This window comes from Balaenoptera musculus, chromosome 19 (assembly GCF_009873245.2).
Source record: "Balaenoptera musculus isolate JJ_BM4_2016_0621 chromosome 19, mBalMus1.pri.v3, whole genome shotgun sequence".
NCBI classification, from domain to species: domain Eukaryota; kingdom Metazoa; phylum Chordata; class Mammalia; order Artiodactyla; family Balaenopteridae; genus Balaenoptera; species Balaenoptera musculus.
In genome coordinates, this window is record NC_045803.1 from 25,251,024 (window position 1) to 25,275,043 (window position 24,020).

Genomic DNA, 24,020 nt, shown 5'->3' on the forward strand with positions numbered 1-24,020 from the left:
CTCATTTAATCTGCCAAGTGTAAGGACAGTGATATGTATTTCACTCAAGACTCTTGATTTCAAGGGACGTAAACCCAACTTAAGGAAAAAGTGAAGTGTGTCAGGATAACAGGCACCTCGACATCTGAGGGAGGGCATGAGAGCCCTCAGGTTTCCATGACAACAGGAACCTGGAACTCAAGCCACCAGGAATCATGCTGTCATGCTTCTGCTTCTCTCCCACTATAGACCAGCTCCTCCCCCGCCCAGGGCAGGAGGCAGCCTCCACCAGACCTGGGTGTGACACCCGTAGCCCCTCCCCCCCCCCCCCCACCAGAGGGGACAATTCCAAGGAGTGGTCCTGACTGGCCTTAGCTTGGCCAGGTGTCTGTCCCGGCCACCTGTGGGCAGGACGTCAGAGCACACTGCTTGGCTCAGCCTGGGGCAGGTGCCCATCCCTGGACCAGGTGGTGTTAGAGCCTTGACGTGAAGGGAGAATGGAGAGTAGTGGGTTCCAGGGAGTGACTGCCGAGAATCTGATTCCCGAAGGCCTTGCTGGCTGCTAGATGCCGCCGTCAAGAAGGCACCAGCCTCCAGTTCAATTGAGCAGACTTTATTCAGCACCTATTAAGTGCAAGGCACTGTGCTAGGCGCTGTGGGAAATACAGAGAGTGAACACAGACAGCCCTGCCCACGAGGAGCTCACAGTCTAGAAAAGGAGGTAAGACACGGTACACAATCAGCTGCGGTGACACCAGCCAGAGTGGCAAGCGCCAAAAGCAAGACACAAGTGCTATGGGGTCACAGAACACCATGAGGCTGCTTCTGTCAGAAGCTTTAGGCGAGGGTACAGAGGGCGCAGGGCTGGGCCTTTGAGCGGGGAAGCTGTTTGGGAGAAAGGGCATTTCTAGCAGAGAAGAGATGCACTCAGAGGTGGGAGCCCACAGGTAACGGAGGAAATTGGGTGGCTGCAGGGAGTGGGCAGGTGGGCTATACAAAGTGGGCAGTCAGGTACAACTGGGAGGTGGACAGCCAAGGATACTAAGCTCAGGGAGGTCTGAACTTGACACTCTGGTCAAGAGAGCCACTGATCACTGAACAAGAAGAGGGGTGTGCAGAAATGTGTTCTTAGAAGATAAATCTAGCGGTTGTGGAGTCTGGGAGGGAGAGGGGAAAGCTGAGAGATGGGCTAACTTGTCAGAGGCTGACGCCCACGGGGAGGCCATGAGAGCATGACTGGGGGCAGTGGCCAAAAAGGGACAAGGGTGGACAAGGAGATCTTGTGGTGGGGGGGGTGGGAAAGGAGAGCAAGGAACAGACGCAGGCCCAGGGTCTGGGGGCCAGTGGGTCTGAGGATGTCCCAGGGCTTCTAGGTAGAGCTAGAAATGAACTCGTGAAGGGCAGGGCTGGAGCTGGGACTGGAAGCCATTGCAAAGAGGGGCGGTGGGAGTCAGGGAAGTGTGCTGGCCCCTAAGGGTGAGGGCTTCTCAAAATGTGGTCCCTGGGCCACCTGCATGGGAACCATCCAGGGAGCTTGCTGAAGTTGCAGATTCCCAGGCTTTACTCCAGAGCTACTGCATAAACATCTCTGGGGGTAGTGCCCGGCAATCTGCATTTTTACTAATAGCTGCCCTCCCCGCCGTGAGTCCCATAGCTGGTCCAAGGTTTGAGGACCACCTGTTGAACTGGCCTTTAGGTAAAAGAAGAAAGAGGAATGAAGAGTGTTTAGGAGTGAGGGAAATCTCAGAAAATAGGGAAATAAGATCAACGATGTCATGCTATGGTCACTGAATGCGGACACGGAGATTAAGGATTGGGAAAAGGCCTCTGAATTTGGCAATTGGGTGGTCTCCGATGACTTTCCTAGACTATTCCCACGTCGTGGGGTGGAGGCCAAGTTTGCAGACAGGGGAGTGAAGAGTGGCAAGGGTGGGGGGGAAGTAGCAACAAACAGAGTTCCTTAGGGAAATCAGGTTATTTTAATCTCAAGGATCCGGAGTACGTGGGGAATAATGGAGAGGTAGATAATGCAGAAATGGAGTCTGAGTAACTAACCAAACAAACTACCATGGGGAGATGAGAGGAGATGGGCCCAGGGGCGGACGGATGGACGGACGGACGGAAGGACAGGTGGGGACATGGAAGGACTGGTGGGGAGGCGGAACTGGGGAGGGACCTCCAAAGGACGCGGCGTCTCAGAGGTGTGTGGGAGGCAGGCTGGGCCTGAGAGGGGGTGGCGCCGGGGCCCAGTGCCTGGGGGGAGGGGCACGGACCTGGCGGTGGCGGGGTGCGCTCAGAGCCTCATGAGCTTCTATGCGTGGATCATATTCCACACGTGCCACAATAAGCCTGGGCAATAAAGCAAAACCATCCCTCCTCTCACTGACACCAAAAGTTGCAACAGGCCCACAGAGTCCCTGGAGACACAGCCATGGCCCGCTACGCCTGCCAGAATGGCTGAGAGGCCTTCTTACTGTTTTACTAGCTGGCAGCCTACAGGGTCTCAAACACCGGCTACTTGACAGAAAGGTCAAACCAGTCTTTCTTCTCCCAGAGGCGGCAGCCTGGGGCCTGGGGAAGAATGCAGGCCCAGGAATCACTCAGCATCACCACCTACTTATTCTTTAACCCTGGACAACCTCTCTGAGCATCAGACACCAGTCTACTGAATGAGGGTGGCATCCTCTGCCCTGCCACCTACTTCATTCATTCCATGGAATGCCATGGAATACGGGATGCAGAGCCACCGCACACGACAGCCCCGTACAGCCCCAAGGAGTTACAGGAAGCACTGCCGCTGACACTCCCAAGGTAGTTTAGAACTCTTCCATGGGAGGTAGACCATCAAGAAATATTTTATAGCATCAACACTGAGCCTAGTATTAAGAGGAGCCTGAGAACAAGTAGTGACTTTTTTTAATAATGGTTTGAAAATTGAATTTTAAAATATTAAATTTAACTGAACTTGATAGATTTCAGAAAGAACCATGAATTGTTTCATTTACCAAGGTAAGTAAGTAATGCTTTTCTGACACTCCTCCCACTTGGTCTTCTACGTTCTTCCTTCCTGCAGCCAAGAAAGTGGAAAGGGGCAGGTAGAGCTCTCAGAAACAATACGAAGACCACAGAGGCTTACACAATTCATAGGTCAAAGGTCAAGTCACTTCTAGAGCCCAGAAAACTCCTGACCTTTAGGCCTAGCCAGCTCTACCTGGCATCAGTGGAGGCTCAGCCCCCTTCCAGGAAGACCTGTGGCTAAGTCCTGGACCTCTAGGTCCTTCTCTGAAACAGGAGAAGTGCTGGATTGGCAAGGCTGCTGGACAAAACCCTGACCCCAAAGGTCAGAGTCACTGCAAGACCCAGCCCTCACACCTCTGCTGTTGGTTTTAAAAACCACCAGTTGTGAAGGTGAGGCACAGGGGCTGGGACTAATGTCGCCTTCCAGCCTGCCTCGAGTCTTCTACCTCCACGTGCATAGCTGGGTGACTCGGGCAACCTGCCCCCTTGCTGACAAGCAGCGCCACAGTAGGAAGCATCCTAAAGGCATCAAAGAGAAAACATGATTGAAATACGAGTTTGGCCACCTGGAGGACTCTGGACTCACCCCTCGAGGGATGCGGGGGTCAGACACGCCTGGAGGGAGCACTGGGGGGCGACACCTAGGTCTGCTCATGGCCAACTAAGTCCCTTCACCATGAAGCACAAACCAGCACCGAGTCCTCGGCAGCTGTTTCTGGGGACCGGGAGAGATGTGATCTACAAGGCAGACGTGAAACTGACCATGAGCAGCCTAGAGAGAGAACAGGTGTAAAATACGAAGCCCTTTGAAGGTCCAGAGAACAATAAAGATGTTAGGAATTAATTACCCAGAAAAAGAATTTCACTGACACAGAATTTAGGCAACACTGAAAACACAATACTAAGATATCAGTTCTGAGAAAGACTCACAGACAGGAAGGGCAGCTGAGGAGGACACTAGAGAGACAAACACAGGAAAAATAAATATGGGGCTCTGGGTCCCCACAGAAGCTACTAATGCTGTTTAGTGGCTTGGGTCATTCTTGAGAATAGAAAACCATTTTTTTGGCAAAGCTGCACAAACTTCACATGGGGGGGGGTCTCCCAAGGTTGCGGACACAAAATTACTATAATGATGGGGCTCTTCACTAAACTTCCTCACATCCCACTAGTATCTTCAGAAGCTAACACGTGACTTCTAGAGTCAGTCAGGGACTGGCTGCTGAGTGCGTCTGCGCCCAGGACGAGGAATCCGGTCCACGGCTGTGGACTTGGGCGCGTCCAGACAGACGGCACTCCGACCCTCAGTTCCCTCTTCTGCAGGGCGGGAGGGGAGGAAGGGCTGGACTGCGTGAGCTCTCGAGTTTCTTCCGGCCTGGATGCTCTGTGCGTGTAACTTTGCCCTGGCCATTAACAACGGCTAGGCACAAGGTGCCATCTAGTGGCACCGCTTGTTCACTCTCACAAATGGCTCCAATGAAAGACCCCAGAGGAGCAAAATTAACTCCTAGGGACTCTAATCCCAGGGGTGAGGGCAGAGGAGGCTGGGAGGGGTGAACACACTTCACGTTAGCGGATGTGACATAGTCATCTCAAGAAAATATAAGAGGTCTTGCTTTCCCTAAGAAAGCAACTCTTTTTTTTATTTAGAAAGGCTAATCATATCCATTTGTCAATATTTTCAGCGTTAAGGAAAATAGTTTAAAAAACATAAAAATGTTAAGTACACTCAAGAGTAACTGCTATTAAACAGTTCTGAACAGGCAGAAAATGTAGACTTTCCTTTTACAGAAAATGTTAAATCTGTAATAGCAGCATAATTTATATATAGAAAAAAGCTGGTTTTGAAAACCCAGATTTTTTTATACACAAAACATCTGTTTTTTTTCTATACACTACAACAGCATTTCCACTGGGAAATTGGCTTCTTCACATTATGTCACTTCCTGCTGCCATGTGCAGATACTAGCTTGAGTGCATCTTCAGCCCAGAGCCCCAGTTCCCGACGGCCTTCAGTCCAACACCATGGCGGAAAGCGCGTTCAGGTCTTTCATGTATGGATGAGCTGCCAAGATCTGGTCGATTTTCAGTCTTTGCTCTGAGTCAGGGAAGATCTTCAGAAGGGCTTCCCTTAGCTCGTTGGTTTCCGCAGAAGATCTCTGTGCTGGCATGGGCAGATTCTGCTGGATGTTGGGAAGGTTTGGCAAAAGTGGGAAGCGGGGTTGCTGAGAAAGCCAGTGGCTGGGTGGGGTGCCCTGAATCCGGGCTGGAGGCTGGTGGCTGGTGCTGGCTGCCTGGGTGCCAGGGACTCTGAAGCTGGGGTCAAACATGCCCATGTTTGGCAGGGCACTGAGTAGGGGCTGCATATCTCTGTGAATGGAAGCAAGTCCCGGTGAGCTGGGTTATGAGATAAACAAGAAATCTGTCTAAACATCTGCTGCTGACATCAAGGCTCAAGGAGCTGCTCTCTGGCCTCTGCAGGCAAGATAGGAGACTGCAGCCAAGGCAGGGATGGCAGCTCTCCACAGAGGGGCCCGTGGGGATGCCAGTGACACCAATTCCCGACCAGTCATCACAGGGGACGCTAGCTCTTCATGAGTGACTCCACCTCCCTGGCCTGCTGCTGTGAGGACTGACCCTATCCAGCTGCTTGGCTCTAAACCACGGTGTACCAGGATCACCTGGAAGCTTTCAAAAGAACTGGAAACAGGGCCCTACTCTCCTGCAGGTTCTGATTCTCTGTGGAGCCTGGTTGATGGGGCTGAGAAAAAGGAACCCACTTTGGGCAGAGAGGCTGCCTCCCCAGCCCCCCAAGTCTGAGCGAGACGTTGGTGCCCACAACTTGAATGCACGTGAGTGTGTATACAGCGTCCGTACTGTTAAAAAGCCTCCCACTTGACTCTGCCTTGCAGCTGAGAAATGGGGCTGACTGAACACTTTTCCCAACTTCAAAAGCTCAGTCCCTCTGTGGGGGGAGCTATTACTAACTTCTTATTCAATTAGTTAACACTTTTGTGAAGAGCCATTAGGTGAGCAGGCAGGACTGACCCTGCTGCCAGGCTGCTGAGGCTGTAGAAGGAGCCAGAACTCTCCTTCCATTGTTTGACCCATGGGCCTTGATGCTTGCACACAGGCCTCAGGTCTTAAAGCCTAGCAGAGGATTTCCAAGTTCAGACTTCTGGAAGAAAAATGAGACACACGGACATCCAACAGGTGTTAAAAATGGCTGCCGTTCTCTTGGTGTCGGTAGAGAAGCAGGACCCTTGGGAACTAAGTCCTCATCTGTGTAATGAAACCCAAAGGCTCAAAAGAGAAATGATTCACAAGACCTGGGAGCTGAAATCATGCTGGTCTTGTGTGCAGAAGACAGCTCTGTGTGAACCACCCATCCCCCCAGAGGGTCCTGTTATAAATGGAAAGGATCAGCTACAGTCTCACTGCCTTAAAAAGCTGGGGGAGCTGTGCGTCTGATTCCTTTCAGTTTAGACCTCCATAGCAGCCCTGTGCAAACATCTGCTGAGAAATACACAGAAATGTAGCCTGTTTTACTTTAAAAAAGGGAAAAGGTCTATCACTGGGGAATATGATCTGTCACTTAGGCACACAGGACACTTTAGTTAACAGCGTCCATTACTTGAGAATTCTGAAAACAGAAACAACCACTAGCAACATGTCTTTAAACACAAACAAACAAAAAACCCTAATCCACAACAAAGAAAACCTAAGCTATCAAATCAATTTCGGTTTAATAAAGAATACTGGCTTCTCTATTAAGTGAGGTAGAAAGTAACACTTCCCCAGGCAGTGATTCCTGAATAGTAAATAAATTAATATAAGCATAAAATATTCAAAGCAAATGACTTGGGAAAATGAACTTAAAAAAGATATTCAGACACACACAATGAACCGAAGCAGCATTCACTAATAAGTGACCACTAGCAAAATCTGCTTTGTCTTCTTAGACCTACAGGAAATTTGGCTCCCCATCCTCTGCTGGGATTAAAACCAAAAGGACCACAAATGAAGATTTGGTCTTTGGGAGACATTCCACATATATTTCACCAGCACTAAATCTAAGGCTATTTTAAAAAATAAAACGCCATTTTTAATCTTTAGAGAGAGAGAGCACTGGCGCTGAAGCACAAAGAACTGAAACAAACTTGTAAATGCAAGACAATCTGGAAAAGGAAATACCTAAGGAAGACTTCCTTCCGAAGAAATTCTTCTAATCGAGGTCCACTTCTCCCCAGAGGATCATCAGGAACCATAAATATGTCCCCCACAAAGGTATACTGGAGCAATCTACAACATGGAGAACAATTACAATGCTGGAGAAAACAATTAAAAGACTGCTTAACTGACTAAAGCAAAAAACAAATACACCCCAATTAAACCATTTTAATTTCTCTTTTGGATACAAATATTGGTCAATACAATAGAGTAAGAAACTTTTACCCTATTGGCTCTCACATTTCTTAGCAAGACCTTCAGATTTTTATCTGGGCCTGGGAAGCAGTTTCTTCTCCTAACTTTCAATGTAACTTTGAAAAATAAGACTGAAAGACTGTCTTAGGATACAACAGGTGCTTAGAATACAACAGGTGCTCAACCAAGGTTTAATTTTTGAATAAATGAGTCCATAAGCAAACCCACTGATGTTCTTTTAAAAAAGGGAAACAGTATATGAAGAAAAAATATTGAAGGTCAGTTGAGCATGATTTATCAAGTCTACAAAAATGTTTAAAAAAGAAAAAAAGTCCAAATGACTGGTTTGCTGCTTGGACTTGGGTTTCTGCCTTGTTTTATGAATTCTGAAGGCAATGGGTTGGTGTGTGACTGAGTCTTGACTGCATTTAAACCTTCCATGCATACACAGATGAGTGTCCAATAAATACTGACAATGAGCCCAGGGCACAGATCCAACAGAAACACATACTAGAAGATTAATGGCTTGTTAACTGTACCCAGGTCAAAGACCAATTCTGAGTTCAGCTATCAACAACAGTTTTTTAACAGTCAAAATGCAATTAGTAATTAACTTTCACCTGGGCATCATTTTCTAAAATGATGAACCAAAGAATCATTTTCTAAAATCCTCCAGTGATTCAACAAAATATAAATATCAGACAAGGGGCAACTGTGAAACCCCTAAAGAGGTAAGTATGTAGTTACACTAGTTATATACTAGTCATACTAGATATACACAGCCTTGAGTTATGTTTTTTAGATTTGTGGCATTTATGACTCATCCCTGGCACTACCATAAGACTACTGCTTTTTGTTAAGTAACTTGTCAGACGATGCTTGTTAATGGAAAGTCCTGGAAGCTTGTGTTCACTGATCTTAATGCAGCTGAACACATTCAGAGTGTCATTACAAACAAAAAACCTACAGTAGTGATTGCAAACTCCTGACTTGGTTATTTTGGATGATATTCAACACGTTTTCAATACAGATGACTAAACTTGGTAAAATGATGGTAAAATGCTCAAGAAAAGCATCAGATAGTAAAAAGTAGAAACACTCTCTCCTCTCCCAAAAGTGAAAACCCAATCAGCATATTGATTTTGGTCCTACCCTCTTGATGAACTCATAGTTGTCATTAAACCCCAACCTTCATATTTCATAATTGAGTAAAGTCAGGAGGCCCAACGCCTTGCTCAAGTATCCCTCGGCATCAGGGCAAGGTGAAGTTAGGTGGCCATTTCTGCTCCATCACAGTTAACAGAGAGTTAACTGTGCCACAAAGATGTGCCTCTTGCCTCCTGCCAGGGAAAACTGATCTCTAGAAGACACCTGTGGGCACCAGAGCGTGCTCCCACATCACCTGCTGGAGCTACTGCTTTGTGCTGAGTCCTCCCACTTACTGAGAAGGGCCAGCCATCCTGTGGACTGGGGCATAGTCTTACGATACTTTAGGTCCCCTACACTGCTTCCAAGGTTGACGCAAAACAAATAATAAACAACAGAAGACATCTCTGACCAAAGACAAAGAAGAAAATATTACCTTTTTGTAATTATTTCTCTCCAAGAGGCTGACTCAGTCACAAATTCTCTGAAGTTATCATTTGTTACAATTATGCCACCAGTTTTGTCCGCTAAGTGTAGTAGAAACCTATGGTAATATAAGAGTGGTTAAAACGGGCAAGCAGGCAGGCATCCCTGGCTCAGAGAAGCTGTGTTATAAGAAGACAAAAGGATTTCCTCTTCACAGGAAAATCACCAAAGAATTTAACCAAGGCTGGGAAGCAGAAAAGTTAAGCCCTTGTCAACTGAAGATCAATCTGAAATACTGAACATCTGAAATCACTAGACTAATTATAAATGAAGATCTGGTTTTCATACAATCTAACTCTTTTTCAAAATAATCTCAACCATAATTTACACATTTTTCTAGAGAAGCTGTATTATCAATAAAGGGTGGTAATGAGATAATGCACGAGGACTAGAGCAGAGAATGAATAAGAGTTGACAAGCCTGTGAAATCACTGTTAGGTTTTTAGTTGCTAAGCTACAGTACTTTGGTTCTAAGATGAGCTGCTTGACACAGTCAGCCTCGCAATTTTTTTTTTAATGCCTAAATTCACATTTTCTGCTCTGACTTAAGAAGAGATGTCCAGAACTGCCATTCAGTTTAGTCCACGTTATAGATCCACTCAAATGCAAATTATGAAAAGATACATGGTTAATCAAAAAGTTTTAAGAATTAAATATTAAGGAGAATTCTATTTCATTGTTGGAGATTATTCATGTTCAAGCCCTCTTAATGAGAGATTTGTGAGGATAATATGAGTTTTATCTCCTAGTCAGGATGACTGCATTTGCCTGAGGCAATGTAGACAAAGATAATGAAACAATAAAATAAGAGAATCACTACTAGAATTAAAGGTGCAAACAACTGCTTTTATTAATAGTAGTGAGTACTTAAAAGAAGATTAAAAAACAAGCCTCATTAGTTTCAGAAATCTTAGGAAACCTTGGTAAGTAAATATGATTTAGCATTTTGGATTTATTAATAAGTATCTTAAATTATTTCTAACTGGCATGAACTGTAAGTGGTAATGTCTGCCCAGACGTATTAACAAAAATAGGTAGTAAGGGCTTCTGTGCATGTACTGTGAATCAGGACACATACTCACAACTGCTAAAAACCCAGAGAGCCATATAAATTAAGCAAAAGCCTAGCCTACACACTTGCATATGCACTCAATTTCTGCTGGTGTGAGAATGAAGCTGCAGTGTTAGAGCATCTGAAGGTTCTTCACGAGCCTGGCGGTCCAACCTGCCTTTTCACCTGAGCACTCCAGGGTCCCTACCCAGTATCTTAGAGCTGGAGCAAGGGTGGGCCCTCCATCCCACTCTCCCAGTACCTTCTCACCTACGCCCCGGCCCAAAGGTGCCTCCTCCCACACTCTTCTTGATGCCACCTCTGACTCTCCCCATCAGATCTGGTCTCTCATACCAGCCTGGTGAAGGGTAAGGGGCTGTCAGTGAGAAGGCCCTTTGAACGTTCTGCTGAATGTCCACTGTCACCCCAAGTCCCCTTCCCCTGCTAAGCCCCTCTTTTCATCTCTCACCCATCTGACCATCACTCACTACCTTGGGTTACAAGTTAAGCACTGTCTTCAATGTGGGGGAGCACTGTGGTAGAACGCTGAGGCTAAACCACTAGGGGGCTTAAGTGCTAGAGGCCAGAGTGAAAGAAAGAGGGTGAGGGCAGGAGAGGAAAAAACAGGCAGCCACTGTTTAGGTTCTCAGACACTTGTCATCTCAGCACCTGCTCTCTGAGCAATGTAACAACCTAAGAAATGCAGCTTATTCCTATAACACGAGGGGCAGCTGAGACCATGTTCTATTATGTGGAAGAAATACTGAGGGCTCAGGCATCACAATGACAGACTAAGTCACTGGCCAAGTATAACCAGGAGGAGACAGGGAAATGTTTGAAAACCACTCGTGAGGCTGCCACACTAAGACAAGACAAACATTACTTTCAGGAAGTATCAAAAAAGACTACAAACTCAATATCTGCTTTTACTTATAGATTCTCAGTCATGTTTTATTAAAAATTCTAACTCAACAGCTTCTTTGGTAATCTCCCTAAACCATACAGCAAAGACCACTGAATGTATAACCTTAATGACCATAAACGTTAAAATTCTCAAACCCGAGTCAAGTGCGCCCACCGCCCGGTTGGAGCAGGCGGTTGGCTCCTCCCCACCCCACACCCGCTTTAGAAAGGAAACCAGCCTTTCATACCTGTCATCATGAGAAGCAATTCTTTCTCCAAAGACCATCCGTGCAGGAGTTAAAGATAATATTCCGAGCTCCTGGAGCTGGGTTAAGAAGTGCTGTTCTGTTCATGGAATAAGTTGAATACACATTCAGAAAAAGGCTATCTTCCCAGATATTTAAATAAATGAAAGCACTCCCAAATGTTTCACCTGGAGAGTTGTGGGAAACCTTTTTTCTATTGACTCAAGAAGACTCAATTTTACTAACTTACTGGGAAGGAAAAAAAAAAAAAAAATCAAGCAAGACATATACTAAGACAAATATAACATAAAAACTGACTTTAGCTATTTTTTAAACTTAAAACTGTTCAACTCATTTGCTTCTTAAATTAAGAAGAGTAAACCATAAACCTATATTTAATGGATCTTACCATTAAGAACTTTTTCACAGCCACATTACAAGCAGTAGAGGACAAAGAGAGTTAAGGGCAAGAGTCCCTGGGAGGGAGGGCAGGGGTGGGAACAGGAAGAGTGATGGCAGTAGAAGCAGACAAACCGCTCTGTCCCGATCCCAAGAAAGGCCTGCTTGGTCCCTATTCCAAGAGTTTGTCAAATCTCCCTCTGGCTGGCATCCTATCTAACCTCTCTCTGATATCTGTACAAATATTTACTGATTTTCACGGGAGTGGGTTGTGACAGAGGATAAAGGAGGGCCAAAGCCACAAACGAGTAATGGGCAAAAAAGAAGCTAAAAGCTCAGAATCTAAGATCCCCACACCGACATTCCCTACAATGGTACTCACCACTGACTTAAGCTGAAATGCCCAAACATGGTGTCTTTATGATTCTAGAAATGCAGAGCACATAAGGCTTACAAGACTCTTACAGGGATCTTACTGCAAAAATAACTGAAATGAGTGGATCTGCCTCATTTCTCAAGTACCTTCTGTTAGGACCAACACACTCCCCTGAGTGAGGCAAGCTGGGATACTTGGGAAATGTGGTTTTACCATTTCCACCTCAACAGTGACTAAGTTCTACTTCCTGTTGTAAATGTGTTGGGTGAGTCCTGTTCTCACGCTTCCTCCTCCCAATCTACCTTTTATTTCCAGGTAATCTGATGTGTTGAGCTGCCTGGCATAGCCCTTTCACTGGTTTTCCTATTACGACCCAAGAAACAAAAAAACTTTCAGCTTCTCTGGAATATTTAAGGATCTATAATAAGTTCAAGTCTTTTGTGTGTGGCCTGCAGGTGAGCCACGCAATACCATACAATTAACATACATGACTTATATTAAGCTATTAAACAGACTGTTAAAAAGACATTCTCTTTGAGGGTTCCGAATTTATCAAATGGTCATTTTCAAAAATACTGTTTAAAGAGGAAGAAACCCAGCTTACTAGAAAGACATATTTAATCAACTTTTTAGAAAGTCAAAGAAAATTTTTGTGATATATAATGAAGTCTAATATAACTTTCTATATAAACAGCTATTTAACTTTCCATCCTTCCCCCCAAGTATTTCTTATGCTGTAACACTCTTCAACTGATTTTTTTTTTACTGGGTGCAACGAATTTACAGTTTTGTTTTTAAAGCTGCGGCACATGACTCTATTCTAAGTAGTGTGTGTTACAATTACAAGCCAACTCATTAAATACCTAATTAGTAATCTGGAAAAATCAGTTTGCCTCACCTGTGACATTAGGATCACGCCTTGTTCTCCACTGCGGGACAAATACAGTGATGTTTCTGTTGCCAAGCTTCCAAAAATATTCAACCGCAATCGCAATTCCACGACAAGAAAAGAACTTTTTCAGACCATGGCTGTATGAGAAAAAGTAAAATTTATTTCAGTTTAAAGCATGTTTAAAGTATGTTAAGTTTCACCATGATAACTTTAATTTAATAATTAATTATTTAATTTAATAATTTCCTCTAATAGTCTGCTGCTCTGCAAAGCCAAGAGAGAACCCATGATAGGAGGCAGGATTCTTAATAGCTCTGTGATTTCTGTTGTATTTTATTCAGTTCATTTAATTGAGTGTGCTTTTGTGGTAGAAGGCAGTTTTAGCTTCAGGGCAATACTTGTTTATTACACCTTTTATTTTTGTTTTCAGATAAAGAGCCCATTCTAGAGAGCCCTAGTCCACGGGCCTCTAAGAATGTTTTATGAATTTTACGGAGGAATTTGTTGCTGAAGCAGAAGCAGCTGTGATCAGAACGATTCCATGACATGGTCCTCAGCACCACAACTTCCAAAGGCTTCGTGAATGCCTGTGGCTCCGGGAGGGCTGCATCCCCTTTCTGGAGAACTGTGAAAGTGACTCAGTTTACAGCTTCCAGGAAACAAGTTGAGGGCAAGGCTCAAATGAAACTACCTGGGGGCCATGGCCGTGATTTTGTTGAAGGAAGCAGAAAGCAGGCGGAAAATAAACACGGGACAGTACTGAACATGACTGAGTACACTTTTTCTGCAAAAGGCCAGGCACTGTCTGCTGCGCCACGGAACTGTCAACCGTTAGTAAAGGGGTGTACCTAAATTCCATGTTTATAAAAACAGGTGGTGGCTAGATTTGGCCCCTAACTTGTAACCTCTGGTATAGAGGATTAAAAACTGTTCCCCACCTCAAAACCTGGTAACAAATTTCAGAAGAAAAGAAGAAAAATATTTAAAATTTATTCTCCAGCAGTTAAGTAAAAGTAAAGGTTTTATTTAAAAAGTGTTTTTAAAAGTTTGACATTTTGCAGGTGGTAATCCGTTTGTCTACCCATGAGTATTAGAAAAAGGGAGAAATCCCTCTGATGTTACAGTTGAGATTAGCATAATCTGTCCTCACCGCTTCAATGATCGCCTATGATGCAATGACAGTAAATTCTGCATTTTCAGTCCCGTCTTCTCACATCTCAGAACCACTTGGCAAGGCTTCCCTGGTGGCGCAGCGGTTGAGAGTCCGCCTGCCAATGCAGGGGACACGGGTTCGAGCCCTGGTCTGGGAGGATCCCACATGCTGTGGAGCAACTAGGCCCGTGAGCCACAATTACTGAGCCTGCGCATCTGGAGCCTGTGCCCCGCAACAAGAGAGGTCGCGATAGTGAGAGGCACGTGCACCGCGATGAAGAGTGGCCCCCGCTTGCCGCAACTAGAGAAAGCCCTCGCAACAGAAACGAAGACCTAACACAGCCATAAATAAATAAATTGAAAAAAAAAAAAAACCACTTGGCAGGTACTTCCTTCACTTGGAGCACTGCCTCCTCAGGCACAAAGTGTCCCAAGTCACCCCCAGGCTCTGCTAATTCTAACCCACCTGCACTGACTCCAGTTAGACTGACCCTGAAATGCAGCCACGCAGTCTCTGATACTGCTCAGGGCCTTCTACAGCACCATTCTTCTACACAAATCCAGTGCCTGGCTTCGAGGGCGCCTCCACACCTGACTAGTCAGATGGCGTCTGGCCAAAGCATACCTTCTGCTTCCACCACCATCCGTCATCACACTCTGGATTTTGGCCAGGTGGTCTTGTCATTTGACTCTTCCTGGGTTCTGAGCTTTTTCTTATCTCTTAAACCTCCTCCCCGAATGCCCTCAGGACCCAAGGCCAGTCTCTCTTCTTCTATGAAGCTGTCTCTAGACACAGGCCCTCAACCATCCCTCTTCTTTTCTCTGACTTGCTATCTTGTACTGTGCACCAGAACCACAGAATTTAGGAATGCATTCAAAGTCATGTTAGAGATAAAAAGAATGAAACACCTCTTGAGAGACAGAGCCACTTGCCCAGCTTGCACCGTCAGAGGGTGCATGAGCCGGGATTAGACTGACGTTTCCTCACTCCTGGGCCAGTGCCCTTTCAACTACCCCCCAGTGGTACTGTCCCCAACTAGATCTACATTCTCATGGAGCAGGAATGGGCTGGACCTGTAAGAAACATCTAACGTCCAGAAGAGTGGCTCAGAAATGCCTCCTTTTAGAGGCTAAAGCCCACTCTCTTCTCAGTGAACCATAAATAAGAGACTGCACAGGCATCAGCTATACCCCAGAAAAGGTATGCAAGTAAACAAACCCATTCTTGATGAAATAACTTAGCAGTGGTTTATTTATATAAAAGCATTTAAATATGGCAAGAATGTAGCAATATGACATTTATTACTGGGGTGGGGGGGTAGTTTTTGTACAGGGGGTCTTACCCTTGAGATAAATGCACTAAAAAAGCTTATAAAGTGTCTTCTTAGTTTATTCATCAGACACAAATGTGTATGAACTCTTTTTCTCTTCTTTTCCTTAAACGCTTCTGTTGATGGAAACAGTAGAAACTGGGTGGAAATAAAGTCCCCAGTCCATTACCTTGGGTCACTAAGGAAAAGGAGGGAAATGACAGTAGATAAAATTCTGCGCCCTGGACCCCTCACAAGCTTAGATGGGGAAAGTGGAGTTTCTAGAAACATTAGCACTAAAACAAATTTCCGAAGGGTTAGTTATCCTCAGTGATAAGATCAAATCATTTTTAATACCCTGAAAAATCTCTAGGGCTGTTTTAGGAGTAAATAGCAGTTCAAAATTCTGGTAGAGAACAAATGGACTAATCCATAAAACAACAGAAACAAAATCAAGTGGAGCCAAATTACTGACCTTAAAATAATACGAAGTGTCCTTGACCTTGCCTACTTTTACTCTCACACTCTGACCAGGCAAAAAATGTGCTGTCTCCTAGCCTCCCTGCAATCAAACCAGAGCAACTTGCTGACAGGTAAACTCAGACCAGTGGTGTTTTCTGACTCAGAGACAAAGGGTATACATACAATAACATCTCACTACGTCTGTGAAGGCCAAAGCTCTGGGGTTCCCAGATCCAAACATAGAATTAACAGACATTAAGCCTGAGAAGCCAGATGTGCAGGCTCTCAAGGGAGATTTAAACTCCTGTTTCCATAAACTTGGGAACAACTTATAATATCTGGTTGTTTTCCATATTGTAGCAGACAGTCAACTAGAAAGAGGGTCCAAAGCAGAGAGGAGATGGGTGATAAATACCTGATAAACACTCATGGCCGTCACAGAACCAAGACACGGCAGTGTGGGAAAAGAGTGAGAAACCCTCTGAGTTACCCAGGAAAGAATAATCCCTTTCTATAGCTTCCACTTAATAAAAATAGCCATGGAACCCTGATATAGCAAGACTAGCATGAAAAATGGTTAAAATGTAGAGGGAAGTGAAGGGACAAACCTCATCTACATGGAAAATTGTCTACACAGATAAGTCAGGTGCCCTTATGCTGAAGTTTCAGACTGACAAGAGACCGAGTGTTATCTGGCCTCCATGGTGACGCCTAGCCATACACCACAAACAATTTCCATTTACTCATCGTTTGACTCACTCATGGTGACAAATGGGAAAAACCAAGTAAAGATATGCATAATCAGCAGCATTAAGTAGGGTATTTTGGAATTTCTCACGGTGTGTTATAAACTGCAGACACCACGCTGGACAGACAAATAAACAAGGCTTTGCAGAAACCCAGGGATGGGTGGGCCTGAATGGCTCTAAGGTGGGGTTCAAACCTATTGCTTAAGAACTCAAATTTCCTTTTTAACTACTTCCTCAACTAGCTGGGTCAAATTAGTGAGGTTTACTCAGCAGTGCCTGAGCAACTCAAGACTTATGTATCCAATGTTGCCAAGGCCTAAAAATTCAACCTCAGCTTCTGTGGGAAGAGGCAGGGTGTGTGATGGCTCTGGAGAGTAACATCATGGGCCCAAATCTCATATCTGCATAATCTTGGACAAGATTTTTAGGCCATATCATATTATATACATTATAGATTAATTTTTACTTCACGAAACTGGTGTGAAGACGATATTTTAAAAGATAAAGTAGAGCACCTGACAAATAACAAGTGTTTGCTTTAAGATTCCAAATATTTGGGGGCTTCCCTGGTGGCACAGTGGATAAGAATCCTCCTGCCAATGCAGGGGACACGGGTTCGAGCCCTGATCTGGGAAGACCCCACATGCCGCGGAGCAACTAAGCCCATGCGCCACAACTACTGAGCCTGCACTCTAGAGCCCGCAAGCCACAACTACTGAGCCCGCGTGCTGCAACTACTGAAGCCCGCGCGCCTGGAACCCGTGCTCCGCAACAAGAGAAGCCACTGCAATGAGAAGCCTGCGCACCGCAACGAAGAGTAGCCCCGGCTTGCCGTAACTAGAGAAAGCCCGTGCGCAGCAACAAAGACCCAACGCAGCCAAAAATAAATAAAAATAAAATAAATAAATTTATTAAAAAAAAAGACTCCAAATATTTGTTGAAATGTAATCCAAATTGATTACTAGAATAGCAATTGGAATAGCAATATAAATGGGTGGTGAAAAATCATTTAAACAATCCTAATCTTTCTTAGTCTTTAATTCATTGATTCATTCAACCCATCGTCACTTAGTGGCTACTACGCGCCAGGCACCATGGACCTTGGGGGTAGTTCAGGGAACAGAACAGACACGCATCGCTTCTTTTATGGAATTTATAGTCTATAATTCACATATAATATTGAAGCAATTGATTTAGAATAATGATTTTTTCTGACTTGAAAAAATTAAGGTGAAATTCACATAACATAAAATAATCATTTTAAAGTGAACAATTCAGTGGCATTTAGTACATTCACAATGTTGTGCAACCACCATTTATATCTTATGCCAAAACATTTCCATCACTCCAAAATAAAACCCTGTACCCATTAAACAGTTTCTTCCCAGAATAAGAGTTAATTTTAATTACTGATATTTTCAGATCATTCTACATCAAATTAAGTATAAGTCTGTCTTCTTAGGATAATACATCCTTTGTAAAAGAGTTGCTTTTAAGTTGAGACACCTGTGAATTCAAAGAAACTCAAAATTCTCTCTCAAATAATCAGCTTGTGGTTTCCCTTAGTGCACTAATTCAGTGGTTTTCAAAAGAAATGGTACTGTACTGAAGAGTGTTAGGAAATATGTGACACTGTTTTGGGGTGTCACAATGGCCGGGGGGCAGTACGGGCAAAGTAGGAGGGACTAGATAGATATGCAAAACACCCTGTCCTGGATAGCCAGTGCCACTCTAAATTCCAATAGCGACCCCTTTGAGAAATATACTAGTTACCACAAAAAGGTTTTTTAAAAGTGTCATTATCACTGCTCATTCTACCTTAATTTGCATTTCTTAGTCTTTGAACACCAATTTGGGAAATCTCTCCATACACAGAAAAATGAGAAAGGATTTAATATTACTCATAATCGTGACCTAAATTTTATATCATCATTTGGCTCAAGAAATTGTAACAAGGAGGAACTACTGTGGGGCTTGGACCGTGAGTGATTGAAATTGCACTTTACATTTTTACTTAGATAATGCTATGCAGCTGTGGGTCATTTGCTGGGTTTCCCCCAAAAGAACTGCCAAAAAACAAAGTGAAATGACAATAAACAGTATTATTTGGAAATGAAGACAAGTATATTACACATTTTTACTGCCTATATTCAAACTTTAACATATGAAATGCTGGCATTTTCTTCTTTTTTTGACAGCAAAGTACAGCACCATTCAAAAAAATAAAAATCAAAAGAATCTCTGTATTTTAAAAAATAGATACTAAAATATTTATAGATGGAAATGAAATATGAGAATTCCTTCAAAATGGGTGAAAGGCAGCAGGTGGGGGTATAGGTGAAACAATGTTTGAAATGATGAAACAAGACGGGCCATGTACGTGATGGGCACATGGGAATCCCAAATGAAACCAACACAGAATTCATCCTATTATCTTCTTGTGAATTTCTTTGAAAATTCTAACAAAAAAAAATCAAAAAATAATGAATACATAATAAATGTGTATTTTAATAATAAAATTCACTTTATTTTTCAATTTTATCAAGTATTCCTGAAAAATCAGGGGATTAACTGATCTTTTAGAACTCCTAGGAAAGAGGTCACATAAACATTCAGCAATTCAGAAAAGTACAGCTGACTCTTGAACAACACAAGGTTTGAACTTCAAGGTCCACTTAAACGTGGATTATTTTTTCCAGTAGTAAATACTACAGTACTGTATGATCCGAGGACGCAGAACAGCTTTATGGAGGGCTGAATGGTAAAGTTACTTTGCCTGGGCAGAGGGCCGGTGCCCCCTAACTCCACATCGTTAAAGGGCCAATTGTATTTCAACTACTTCATTCCATGTCCATCGTTAAAGGGCCAACTGTATTTCAATGACTTCATTCCATGTCCAGGTGCCCCTTTTCTTGAACTGCAGCTACTTAAATGCTAAACCTTGAAGACTTCTTCAAAATCAGTGGAGTGACTGGTTTTGAAAACCGGAGGGAGACCACCTAGCAGTTGTTGAAATGGCGCGATAAAGATGTCCTTTAGGACAGGGCAAAAGGCTGTAGCAAGTGAAACTCAGGGGGCCGAAACCCGCCTGATGTCAAACAGCTGGTCCACAGTGAGGTGGAGACTCTCTGACCCCCAAACTCTCCTTAGTCACTATATCAAACCTCCCCTTAGAGAACAAATCCAATCCCACACTGGAAGTATAAAATCAGAATCCTAAGAGGGTTCCAAGACAGGCTAAATAGAAACGATCATTTAACTCCTTTTACTAAAAACAAATATACAAACTTTTAGTAGGAGCAGAGGCCCATAAAGAAGCTCAAACTGAAGAATTTCCTTAGAAAGGAAATTGCTATCACTCTATCAACGAAAGTATCACAGAAGTACATCACACCTATTATCCCTGCACACACATGGCTAAAGACCTGGCATGCTGTACATAAAAAGAAAAAATCTTTTTTGTCTTAAGCTTCATCCTCGTATTCAAAACCTAATGGTGTTCATGGCATTAAGAACCTAAGGATTTAAAAGTCTCTTTACTGCTTATCACTGGGAAATGCAATGTGAAAAGGCAAGTTTTCTATCATTCCTTGCTCTCAGAAATACAGGTTCAGCAGAGTGAAGCAAGTTTATACGATGCCAGAGGAGGGAATAACAAAACTTTCCCAATCAGCTGTTCTCTTCTTTCTTTTTGTCAGGTAAGGCTATAGGTCAAGTACACAGATGCACAGGATAGTTCCTACAAACACATGCAATTCTGAGACATGGCTAAGAGGCCTATTGAAAACTATAATTTGAAGAGAATGGACTTACGTAATTGCAACATTGCTCCCATCTATAACAATGTGCTTCAAATCCGTTCTCCCTGGTTCATTTTTTAATTCCAGCTTGTAGGGTACTTTCAGAGTATCTCGAAATCTTTGAACCCCAGTAACTGAGGAATCGATATGCTCAGAAGGTCCTGCCAACCTTGCATCGGTAACTGAAGGTAACAGCTGGGGCAGCGGCACTGGTGGAGAAAGGGGTGGACAATTTGGTTTAGACTGAGGAGAGGTACAACACCTCGAGCGGTTTTCACAGGCAGACTTCATATTATTTGGAAGCAAGGGTTCTGCTTGCTGCTGCACACCATTTTCAGGAAAAACTGGAATTCTGGGCTGGTGACTTGAAGCTCCTCTTGAAACAAAACTGACAATTTCTTTCGGACTTGAAGGGGCTAGAGAGGGTAAAAGGCCATCAGTTTCAAGGTCTATATTACAAATGTAGTTCTGATTTGAACTCCAGATTTCTTGTTTCTGTTCTATTGGCACTGTTCTGAAAGTATTAATTTTGCAATTTGAGGTACATGGTTTAGATTCTACTTTGAATGGTAACTGAGAAAAATTTTCTACCATATTTTGCTGTGTGTGAGTCTGTGTTTTCTTTGGAGTGGAATCTGCTGTAAGCTCATTTATGCTGCCACAAACACCTTTATTTTTGGTTCTGTTGGTCTCTGGATACACAGTACCAGGTGGAAATTCTCTGTCTTCTTGGAATCTTTTATTTTCCTTTTCAATTTCCTCCAAGAGTAATAATGGTTCAGTAGATGGCCCATACTCCCTAATGACCTTTTCTACAATTTCTTGGGAATAGCCCATGGTTTTAAAAAAGTTTACAAGGATGTTGTATTCCATTTCCTCAGTAGTGTCTTTTACATCTGGACTTAAATTTTCGGCATCAGTAGAAGAATCAGATAGGTCAATGATTACACTTCCAGCTAATGTCTTACCATCATGTAAAAGCTCTCCCTCTTGAACATTTTCCAAAGAAAACTGTTTCTTGGTACGCCTTTCTTCAGAATCAGAAAACCTCCTCTTGTGACAAACTCTGTCTTTGGAAAGCGCCTCTTCATCTGGCGTTACACCATTTATTGGAACAAAAAGTACATCTTGTGAACTAGAAAAGACTGTGTCCATTTGTTTTGTAAGCTCAGAAACAGGAGTCCCAGCTTTATTTCTTGCCTCTTCCTGCAAAACAATTTCATCTCTGGAAATATTCAGCCCTGTGGCAGCATTCTGTGTAAACTCTGTTTGTTTAGAATCTCTAATTTCAATTACATCATCATCTCCTGTTTCAAATAGATTCTCCTCACCTTGGGTGAGTGCCAAAAGTTCTTTTTTCAAGGAAGTGGGTAAAATCAACAAGTCCATTGTGTAACTGTCTGCACGAGCTTCAACAAATTGTTTAAATTCCCTTTTTACCTCTGATTCTTTTTGGCTGTTGGGTAGGTTCTCATTATTCTCGAAGAGCTTTACAAACTGCTGAATGTGACTCCTAGCCATGACCACAGCTTCGGCACTTCCTCTGATGCCAAGAAGACCAATGTCGAGAATGCAGAGATCGGCACAGGTGTCCTGAATCAAGCTCTTCAGAAACAGGCTCTGTGCCCCAACAAAAATGCAGTGCATGGCCTTGGGGTAACATTCTCTTTCTTCTAGTTCGGGTTCACAGATTCCTTTAATATATTCCTGTAAAGAGAAAATAAGAAATTAGATCAATTTACAAAAGCTCCTTACAGCACATTACTATGTTACACATGAAATTACAAATATCAAGCTGCTCAAAAGTCAAAAGCATGTTAATATCCTTGGAAAAAATACCACGTTTTAACTGAAATATTTAAAATAACAGATATAAGTCACTTAATTGTTTTCAGAGGAACTAAAACTTTGCACCTAAGTCTAAAAAGTAGGTATTTGTAACATTTTCAATAGTGTGTCTTGCAATGTGATCTTAGGAGTTTGCCCAGCTGCACAGTGGATAATGACAAGACTGGATTTATTTATGTCTATAAAGAATAAACATCTTTGCTTGCTACTAGTCATTTATTACTACTATGACATAATTAAGAGAGAAGATAATCAAATCAAATGATTTACTCCAGAACAAACCTTGACTTTTGTTTTGCTACTATTGTTTCCAGATGAAACAGACTGATTTTTTTGAAGGCATTTAAAAACAAGATCAGTTTAACAAAAAAGTTCTTCTAGCTGGCTGGAACAATGTATATACCCTATATACTTTTACGTCTGTTTTCCAAGAAAGACCAGACTATTTAAATGTAGATCTAAATATAAAGAACCATAGAATGCTGAAGAGTACTGCCTTTCTCAGATATAAAGCTACGGTTTCCCGTGAAATTTGGTGTTGAAAGAGGCCTGAAGGAGGTAAAAAAGGGAACCGGGTTCTTAAGCAATTAGGCTGCCACTGGAGGCTGAAGTGTGAATCAAATAAACGTGCAAAAAGCACTCAGACCAACAGTGGAGCATACTTGTTAATAACCTGGGCACTGAAGCCAGTTCCTAGGCTCAAATTCCAGCCATGCAACTGGTGACCTTGCTCAAGTTACCTAACCCTTCTGAGCCCAGTTTCTGCAACAGTGAAAGAGAGAGAGGCTAGTGCAATCTCAGGTGTTCTGAGGAAATTCAAAGAAATAATAAATGTAAAGTTCTGACAATAGTGTCTCACACGTGCTTACTAAATAATAAACACTGTTACTTCAAATTATCAGTGAGAGCTTTCTGGACAGACATCTGTAAGAAATGAGCCTGGCGATATCTGATCTATACGTTACACTAAAATCAGAATGGCGTTATCCAAAATGGTGCTATTTAGAAAAGTTCAACCTGTGCAACCGGTTACAATGAGGCTTTACAAACTTGCACCTACTATGTACACTTGCTGTTATAATGGCCACATGTCCTCCACTAGAATTTATATACAAATGTGTACATATTCCTTGTTTACACATTTCAAACTACAAGATTCCTACAAGGAGATGAAACACCAGAAATACAAGGAAAACATCAAGGGGAAAAGCTCAACCCACGCAGTATAATAATGTTCAGTCATGAGTTCTTTACTCTCTTATGTTCTTTTGGATAAACGTGGAATATCTATGGGCTTGGCGGTATGAATGAACCTTTGTCAAGTAAGTGGCTTGCAAATATTTTCTCCTAATCTATAGTTTGTCTTTTCATCCTCTTTTGTGACAGAAAAAGTTTTTGATTTTAAGGAAGCCCATTTATTGGTTTTTTCTTCACTAAGACTTAGGTCCCAAAGATTTCTCGTGTGTTAGCATCTAAAAGTTTTACATTTAAATCTATAATCCATTTTGAGTTCATTTTTGTTATCAAATGCGAGGCTTTGTTCGAGGTTCATTTTTTGCTTATGGATATCCAGTTGCTCTAGCATTCATCATTTCCTGAAAAGACTATCTTTTCTCTATTGAATTGCTTTTGCCTGTTTGTCAAAAATCAGTTGGCCAAACTTGTGTGGGTCTATATCTGGGTTTCCTATTCTATCCCATCAACTTACGAATTTATCCCTTCACCAATACCATACAGTCTTGACTATTGTAATTATCTAATGTCTTAAAATTGGACAAT

At 42.9% G+C, this 24,020-nt stretch overlaps 1 protein-coding gene across 3 annotated transcripts in view; it reads right to left on the reverse strand.

Moving 5' to 3' along the window:
* Positions 1-576: 576 nt before the first annotated feature.
* The window catches only part of N4BP1 (NEDD4 binding protein 1), a 49,427-nt gene continuing 25,983 nt past the window's right edge, over positions 577-24,020 (reverse strand). Inside the window, exons 2-7 of one of the 3 annotated variants that reach the window (XM_036832573.1) lie at positions 20,407-22,100; positions 12,927-13,057; positions 11,257-11,353; positions 9,005-9,112; positions 7,192-7,299; positions 577-5,394 (exon numbers count right to left, since the gene is read on the reverse strand). In XM_036832573.1, the coding sequence (XP_036688468.1) occupies positions 5,010-5,394; positions 7,192-7,299; positions 9,005-9,112; positions 11,257-11,353; positions 12,927-13,057; positions 20,407-22,100 (2,523 nt within the window). In that variant the 3' untranslated portion in view covers positions 577-5,009. Of the gene's footprint in view, positions 5,395-7,191; positions 7,300-9,004; positions 9,113-11,256; positions 11,354-12,926; positions 13,058-20,406; positions 22,101-24,020 lie in introns of those variants that run through there. The other 2 variants (XM_036832574.1, XM_036832576.1) reach the window with 2 other exon arrangements.